This window comes from Chaetura pelagica, unplaced genomic scaffold (genome assembly GCF_000747805.2).
Source record: "Chaetura pelagica isolate M959 unplaced genomic scaffold, ChaPel_1.0 scaffold338, whole genome shotgun sequence".
In the NCBI taxonomy this organism is placed as follows: Eukaryota; Metazoa; Chordata; class Aves; order Apodiformes; family Apodidae; genus Chaetura; species Chaetura pelagica.
Window position 1 is genome coordinate 1,556,867 of NW_009954114.1, and position 9,272 is coordinate 1,566,138.

Sequence of the window (9,272 nt, forward strand, 5' to 3'; positions counted from 1 at the left end):
GTCTTCCCTTGTCTTCCCTTGTCTTCCCTTGTCTTCTCTTCTTCCCTTTTCTTTCTACAGATTCCTAGCTAGGATTTTAATTTTTGCACTTGTCATCCTTGGGATTTGCCAGCATGTGCCAACTTTTCTTTACCCAGCCATAAAGTGTCTTGGAGCTTGACCAGGAAAACCTACTGGCAGTGTGGATGTCTACTTAGTCTTCTCTTTCCCCCAGGCTACTCTATAAAAATAAGTGTTTTGGTCTTGGGTGTAATATATTCTCTGAGTATGTTTGTAAGTGCAAAGCAGCTGCCAGGGGTGTGGGGACTACTACATCTCATATATATAACATCTGTCAGGCTTTTCTGAATCCTAAACTCTTATGTAGACTTGTTACCTAACTTGAAAATACCCAAACCCTGGCTGAGGGAACTACATTAGACCTCAACTGATGGTTAGTGTTTCATAATTAGAGATATGAAATACTTAGAATCAGCATCCAAAATCTGCATTCCAGTTGTATCAGTGTGCTCCAAGTTTCCTATAGTACCCTAAGGTACTTGATGCTGCAGGTATTTCTACTGACACTGGGATGTGGGGTAACCTGTCTTAATTAGTGTAATCTACTAGGAGGGGCAGAGGGCTCAGTGCTTACATCAGCACTGGTTGTGAGAAGAACCCATGCCATCTGCTAGGGGGCAGCTCTGAGAAAGCCACCAAAGGGAACAGTATAGGCAAGAAAACTCTTCCTGTGAGTATTGAAAGAGACAAAAGGGCAAATATGGAAGGGTGAATTCCTGTGAAGCAGTGAGGTGCACAGGTAACTACTGCACCAGTGAGTGAGTTGTGGAGGAACATGGCCAACATGCTCAACCTGCTTGTGATTGGTGATCTGCAGCATCTTTTCACTAAAAGCAAGTTACAACATTACAAGTACTCAACTTTTATGGTATTAGCATAGGCAACATTGGTAGGAGACAAGTTTACAGAGAAGCAAGGCACTTCATAAAATAAGTACTCTAATTGGTAAGGAAATAAGTGGAAAATTTGATTTCTTGTTATAATAAAATTAAATAATGTGTGATCTTTAATCAAAGGAATACATTTTGGAAATATTTTCTAAAAAAGATGGTAAAAAGGCTACCAAGGAGAAGAATTAATACAACATAATTAAGAATATTGACCCAAGAATTTGGTACAGAAAGTACATGTACTTTGAGAGAACAAAGTTGTCTGAATACATAATTATACTTTATTGTAGTTGTCATGGTGGTTTTACAGACCTTTTTAATGAAGTGAATGGTCTGTGCTGTTGCTGCTCTCTTATGATAGTCATCAATGAGTGCTAAGAAATACTGGTTCTCCATAAATACTTTAGGCAATATTTAGGCAGTTTCATTATATTCTGAAAGAAATTAATTTAGTCTGAGAGATTGCCTTCAGGTTGCTCTGGGAGTCCTGAACAAGGAAGAGTCATGTGTGCCCATCAGTTCTGCAAGTCTGTTTTCTGTTGCTTTCAAAGGGAGTTCCCTCTGTATGCTTTTTTAAAGTTTTCATTCATGGTTATGAGGTTCTTTTCTCTTCCTCTGCCATTCTCCTCACTCTTTTTACAAGTCCAGCTCCACATAGATAGTTGTACAACTGCTGCTGCTGTAGCGTTCCAGAGTACTCCAGTGGGATCTTCTTCTCTGTGAACCTGTACTGTGTCCCATAGAAAACCGGGGATATCAGTTCAGAGTTTACAAAAGGAGCATTATCCATTGGAAAATACAGCTGGCTGCTCTGTTTTTCCTCTTTCTTGCCTTTCTCATCATGCCTTCAACATACTTTGCCTTGCTAAGGATGTTGTGGAAATGGGAATTCTTCTTGAGTCATCTTTAGACCCTTGAGAGTATAATAATCTGAAGAACAGATGATTTTGGATTTTTGGCCAGCAAGGGAGAAATAAATGGAACCATGATGTACTAAACCAAATGGCTTTTCTAGGATTATAAAGATAATGATAATTTGGTAATGTTTCTATGAGAAAAAAATCTGATGCTGGTTGTTTCTGTAGGGTTTTGAGCCATCTACATCATTATAATTGGATATTTCACCAACTAATAGAGGAGGCAACTTCTGTAGAACAGAGGAGGAAACTTCTGCAAGCTCTCATGCATAATGTAAAAATATGTTTGAAGTTGAAAGGAAAAAATATGAATAATCAATCAGAAATTAAACTCAAGCTGTTAAAAAAGGGAGAGGATGCCTAATGAAATCTGAATTAGAGTCCTAACATTTTGCAATCTTGCACAAAATAGTATATAAAGTTAATTGGACCCACTGGATTTTGCAAGCTAATTTGTCTAAGGGGCTGCTGTTTTCTTTAATTAAAACATCATCCTTCACCATGTCAGGAGAACACGTGGGATTCTCTGATCTCACATGCCAGATGTCACATTTTGTTACACTTTTAAACCTTGAAAGCCATTGTGCTTTAGAAATCCATACAAATGAAGGCTGATGTGCTTTATTCCATGGTGCTTCTTCATCTGTAAAAGGCTGTTGGTACTGAAATGCTGTCAATAATCACAAGTCCACTGGAAATTTAGTGTCAGGATGTACACTTAAAGGTTTAAATAATGACATGAGGTCATGCATGTTGACTTCAAAAGTTGAAGTGACTGTCTTGGTTTTTGCTGCAGAAAATATTTGAAAATCTTTGATAGTACTAAGTACAGCTTCTTTGAAGAATAAACTAATGTAATTTGTTGTAGTTAGTTTTTTCTGAACACTGAACTAAGCCTTGGACTCCAGAGTGATCTGAAACACTTTTGTAATCAGTTTTGCTTTCTACAAGCCCACCCTATGAAAGCTTGCTTCTACTATCAGTTTCAGATTTGGGTCATTTCCAGTAATTCTTCCTTTCTCTGTATTATCCTAGTATTCTGAAGAACCAATCATACATGAGGACACTCTCCTGACACACACAACCACACAGAGGAGAGAATGTCCTCTCAAACCAGCATAAACTAGAAGGACGCGAGGCAGCAGATGGATAAAATCAGACAGCAGAATTCAGGGAAGGAGTGAGATAGTATTGTGCCAGAACATGACTGAGCTATGGCAAGCACATTGAAAGCCTAACTAATGTCAACTTCTGGATTATATTTTTTTTTTAGATATTAGAGGAAGGAGAAATCTTAAGAAGAAATCTTAAGGGAGTTAATGAAATAGCACTGCAGATATTTGCAGAGATTTTCTGCTAAGCATTGAAGGGCAGTGTGGGAGGAACATGAAGGCACTTGTTTGAATATTTATCACATGGAGGTGGAGGCTGGTATTGTGGGTTATCAGAGGGAGGTGATGGCATCTCACTGGTATGTAAGAGCTACAGCAGCAGAAGAGTGAAAGGAGACTGCTGGAGCCACCAGACAGCTGGTTTCTTCGAGTTGTCAGGCCTTATCCATCATGGCAGTATGGAGCTCTGGTCTTAGTGTGACAAGTTAAAGAGAAGAATAAGTATGGGAGGAGGTTTGCTTACTTGAATTCATTTTGGATAACTCTATTCAAAAGCTGAATAGTGCTTTGAGGATATAAAACCTTACACTGCAGGGTGAAATCTTTGTTGATATTGGTAGTTTTGCCACAAACTTAAATCAGACTGGGACTTCACTTTCTGTACTCTATCCAGTACTTCATATCCAAGCATTTTGTTAATTTTTATTACTTAATGAAAATTGAATTAACTCGCCTATCCATCTGTTATTCCACTAATATCCCTGATAATGTCTCACAGTAGGTCTAAATGAGCTTAGGATACAATATCAGCATTTACAGTTGGGTAGTGAAGTACAAGATAAGCATTAAGCTTATCTGAGGGCACCTACACACTGCAGTAAAGCACAGCACTGAGGTCCAAGCCTGACAGAGACGTGGGCAGTTCCTTATGGAAGATAAAAACTTGTGTCTCAAAAGCATCACAGCTGCCTGTGTCCTGGAGACATTGTCCCTTGGGATAGGAACAGCCCCATGTTAATGCAGTTGCATTGCTAAGTGCTGGAACAAGCTGTCTTAGTGCTTGCTGGGATATTTCTGTACCACTGTACTGTAGTATGGAACTGTGCTTTAAATAGAAAATATGTTCACCAGCTATCTGTAAGATACTTTTTAATAATCTGCTTTGCTATTTTTTGTGATATATTCTGCTGTGAGGATATATATATATATTTATTTTATTATTTTTTTCTGATTGTGAGCTAAGAAATTGTGCTAGAATAACTGAGAGCACACCTAAGAATGGAAATGAATACGTGTGAAAAGAGCAACTGATTAGTTGAACAAGTTTGCCTGAAGGGAGAATTTCTAAACTTTTAGTAAAATTCCATTCCCTCCCTTCATATTAATTAAATTAAAGCTGGGGGGAAAGGAAAGCATAGTATGGTAGTGTGATACACCTGGGACACAACCTAAGAAAGTCATCTTATCCCCTTTGGCTTGTCTGTCTTTTTACTGAACTTCTATGAGATTTCATTCATAATAATTAACTGCTTTTATGCAAAACTTTTCAGTACTACCCAATGAAAGGAGGAATGTGTTGACAGGAAATGAAAGTTGCATAATCTCTGCAAAAATCCATGACTGAATTGCTGCTCTGTTCATCACTGTGCTGTTTGATACGACAGCAGGAGAGGTTTTATTTTCTTCTTGAATAAAAGAAGGATCAATTCCTAACTGACCACCTCCATGAGGGTCACTTTTCCTTTACTTATAAATTATCCCCATAGTAAAATGGGATTAAATAATGTGTGATTATGACATCCAACATAATCTTCTGGGAGATCATGTTATCTTTGGAATCAGTCTTTTCAGGCAGTCTTGGGAGGTGTATTAACGCAGTAGCAATGTCTCTCCAGCTTCTTCCCCATTTCTCTTTCTCACACTTGGAAGCAGTGACTTCTGGCTGTTCTCTGCTGGGCCACATGCAGGCACAGCAGGAGGCTCTTGGCTCCTCTGCCTGCATTTGCTGTCCAAACAACTGTTCCTTACTCCCTCAGAGGAAGACACAGTGTGCAGTTAGAAATATTTTGCAGGCCAGATGGGGCTAATGGACCACAAAGTGGAGCCATCTGACCAAAATGCATATTTAATTGAAGGCTGTTTCTTGAATTCCTGGCATGGAGTAACGCACTGTGCTTGACTGGTTTGCGGTGACCAGATGTACTTTTTATGTTTCAACTCCTGATCATATCAGTGGCACTCAGACTTCCCAGGAATGTAATAGTGCCCTTTGAGATCAGACATACATACACTCCTCAGAGAGCTCTCAAGTAGGCAATTCTGCTAAATGGCATCCCAACAGTATATGACTATTGTCACATCCACTGTGGTAATATCTGGAAAAATCTCTTTTGGTGGTTTACTTTTGGCTTATCTGTGTGCTGGTTTGGTTTGGTGGGACTTTTGGTGGTGGGGGAAGGGCCCCAGGGATTGCTTCTGTAAGAAGCTGAGAAGCTTCCCCCTGCTCCGAATCCAGCCAAGGAGACATTAGAGAGACAGTGGGTGCACCTCTGTGGTTATTGTACGAAAGAACTGAGATAAGAGCTGAGCAGAGCAAGCACTTAAGGAAGAAAAAGAAGAGCTGTGCTGGAGAAGCAGCGCAGTTGGTGAGGAAGAAGGTGAAGAACGTGACCAAGCAGAAGTTTCCCTGCAACCCATGGTGAGATTCCAGCTGTGCTGCTGCACTCATGGAGGAACGTGGTGGAACATTCCCTGAAGGCACCAGGAGGAGTGACCTTGGCCAGTGGACTTGGATTTTGTGGCCAGAGGATTTGCTGCCTGTGGACTCTGATTGCACAGTTTTGGAAGCCCCCGGGCCAGGAGAGTTTGTTCCCGAAGGAGCCAGTGACTCTGTGGGAAGCCCAGGCTGGAGCAGCTCTGGACCTCGTGGGAAAGACTCATGAAGGAGAGGTTCGTGGAGGACTCTCTCCCATGGGTTGGAAGCAGGGAATGACTGTAAGGAAGCCTTCTTCCTGAGGAGGATGGCATGGCAAGAACCACTAGCCTGTGAACTGGCTCTAAACCCCATCCCTATCCCCCTGTGCCGCTGGGGGGAAGGAGGGACAGAAACCACTAACAAAGGGATTTTGGCCTGGGAAGAAGGGAGGGGTGGGGTAATATATGCAAGCCCTGCTCTTTGTGTTGTCTGTGTCCTCTGTGTGTTTGATTAGTGAAATTAAATTATTATTTTTTCCCCAACTTGAGTCTGTTTTGCCCAGGACCTTAGTCAGTGAAGAACCCTCCTTGTCCTTTGTCTCAATCCATGAGCTTTCTCCTCTGCATCCCAGAGTGTGTGTGGGGGGATTTGACTGAGCAGCCACAGGGCTGGTTCTTTGTTGTCATGTTGGGCCCAAACCACTACAGTTTACTTGTTTTTTTTCCCCCATGAAGTGTTGGCTTTAAGTCTGTATATCCAAATGAAAGTTCGTGCTGTTTGTGCAAAATTCAAGGAATTTCCCTCGGGCCTGTCCTTATGCTAATGGTCCCTTTATGAGCGATTCTCTAGATTTCACCAGCTAGGCAGGGTCTGGTGAGGGTAACATGTATGAGAGGTATGCCAGCAATATCCTAACACTCATAATCCAATTTATGTGTTTTTTTTTAAATATAATCTTTAAGATCCTTTGCTATTTACAAGAAATCTTGTTTTCTGCATATACATCTCATCTGCAAAATTAGATCTCTGTTGAGATATTCACCTGAGACCATAACATTTGTGGACTTCTCTCAAAATGTCCTGCAGACCAGAATAATTTTAGAGTAACGACCTGTTCCTCTACATTTCCTCTGTTGTTTATTTAAATAAAGGATGCTCCTTTACCTCCTCAGTCAAACAATAGTACATTTAGAAGATCTCTTCAATCAGTTGCTGTTGAACTCTGGACCAGCAATGATATAATTTCATTAGTGGAAAATAAACCTTTGTTAAGCAAGTGGGGAGTAAGTGTTATGTAACAGGAAACATTTGATGAGAAGATACTTTACATTCTATTCATATTGTATGCACATATTCAATCAAGTTTTTCTTGGCCCCAAGAATTTACTTCTAAATAAGGAGAGAATTTGTTTCTCTAGTTTTCTCATCCTACTGATGCTAACATACCTGACATGGAAAAGCATTGAGATTCTCCAAAAGAACATTTGTAGAAACTGTAGTGACTCCAGAATACAAAGGTAGAAATAAAAATAAGAATGTTTTGGTTGTAGATTGATTAGCTATGAATATTAGTGAAGAATTTTGTTAATTTAAAGCACTGGAGGAGCTGGTAGCAGACATTTTTACAAATGTTCTTAGGAGAATCTCAAAGCTTTTCCCTTTCTCTCCAGGTAGGACACCAAAAGCCATGAAAGGAATTTATGAGACAGGGCATAGTTAAGGATCAACTTGTTTGCCTCCAGTTCCATCAGAAAATAAGTACTTACCTGTGTTCAGATAAGACACTGCTGAAGAAGGAGATTAATGTATGAGGCATCAAGATCCAGCCTTCAAAAGGAAATAAAATCAGATGAGGGTTGGAGGATATTGTCTGGGAAAAGAAACATTTCCTCTGCCTTTAATCCTCTGTTTGATGGTGTAAAGGAGAAGCTCTTTGCCTTTTATTAGACACATACTATGCTTAGCTTAGTTGCATAATAGTACCAGTAGGTTTGTGTGTAAGAAAATACATGTTGGAACTTCCTTTTGGTGTGGACTAAAGGCAGATATGCAGTTGGTATTCTGTAAGTAGAATAGGGAGTATGTGAATCTTATTAGAGATATTACAGCAAGTAGATTTTGAGCTATCTGTGGATGACCTTGGTCAGACTTCTAGCAGTATAGGAAAGATTTGGAGGTAAAGCTTCTGAAGATCCCTAAATCACCATTTTTAAATTACAGTTAAATAACTTCCCAGCAGTATCTGAAATATTAAAAATTAGTTGGAAATGGGACTCAGTCTCCTAAATGATCTTTAAAAGCAGGAAGACAAAATTACTGTAAGAATGAGAGGCCTGAGTCAAAGAGGTAAATTCAGTGGTTTTTACCCCTCTTCAGATAGCCTGTATTATTGGGATAGATCACATTCCCAAGGGTCCGGATGTGAAGTGAAGGAGTAGATAGATGTTAACTTGTTCCTCTTGCTCACTGGAGGATGGTTATGTGTCACCTCTTCTTTATTCCCTGGAGGCCCTTGAAAAACAGGAGAACCTATGAAAAATAGATTTTTGTACTCCTTTGTCTATTTCCTTGTTTCTGATGTTCAAGAGGCGAATCTCCTACTAGCCAAACTCTCTTCCTGCTTGTGATCCACCAAGTTGTTATTGTTTCCAATGCAGCACTTGCTTTGCTCTCTAATACCAGAAAAAAGGCAAAAGGGTTAACTCCACCCATTTGATTAAGAAATGGCTTGTTTAATCATGGAATGTGCCAAGAGATTTCATTTAACAGGTTTTCATATCACTTGTATATTGGTTTCTCTCCACATAAAGCTTTCCAGGATAAAGGTTTTCATATTCTGCATTCTAAGACTAATAAAAAATGCAATAAAATCTTTGTAAGATGCTAATACCAGCCCACTTCTCTCTCATTTTAGCAGCTTTCTCTAATAGTGGGGTGTTTTTTTTTTTCCTTTTTCTGCAGACTGTATGTGGATGGACCTTTTGGAAGTCCCTTTGAAGAATCCCTGAACTATGAGATCAGCCTCTGTGTGGCTGGAGGTATTGGAGTTACACCATTTGCATCAGTACTCAACACACTGCTGTAAGTGAGCTTAAGCCTTTTAAAGCCATTTCTCCCCAGTTTACCATAGTAGTGCATGTCAGGAAGACTTTCAGAGTATTTAAAAGCTTCCCTTAGCATAATATGAGTGAGAGATTCCTTAGAGAGAGGTAAAGGACTGGGATACTCATAAATCTCATTAATGCTTTGTAACTTGGAGCTGTGGCAGAATTGTGCCAGTAATGTAGCTGAGCTGGGACAATGCCACTAACCTTTATATCCTGCCACCAGCCGAGCCTGTGACTAATGTAGTCACAGCCCTTCAGCTGGACTTTTTCCCCATGTCCCATCTTAGATGAGGCAATGAACTACGATAGTGAGACTTTGAGAATCAGAAAACTGTGATAATTTTCTACTGAAGGTGAAGGATCAGCCCTACTGGTCTGTTTTGACTTCTGTAAATATGTAAACTTAAGGTTTTAAAGGAAAGGGATCAACTTTGATTCAGAGAACATTTGGATGTTTAATTCCGTTTGAAACTGGAAATTTTAGGAATGCC

The 9,272-nt window shown here is 39.9% G+C and overlaps 1 protein-coding gene across 2 annotated transcripts in view; it reads left to right on the plus strand.

Annotated features, from left to right (window-relative positions):
* Positions 1-9,272, plus strand: part of NOX4 (NADPH oxidase 4) — a 105,341-nt gene that overhangs the window by 84,851 nt on the left and 11,218 nt on the right. Inside the window, exon 13 of one of the 2 annotated variants that reach the window (XM_010002617.1) lies at positions 8,636-8,755. The exons of the other annotated variant lie outside the window; for it this stretch is intronic. Within the exon in view, the coding sequence (XP_010000919.1) occupies positions 8,636-8,755 (120 nt within the window). The remainder of the gene's footprint in view (positions 1-8,635; positions 8,756-9,272) is intronic. 2 annotated transcript variants of the gene reach the window in all.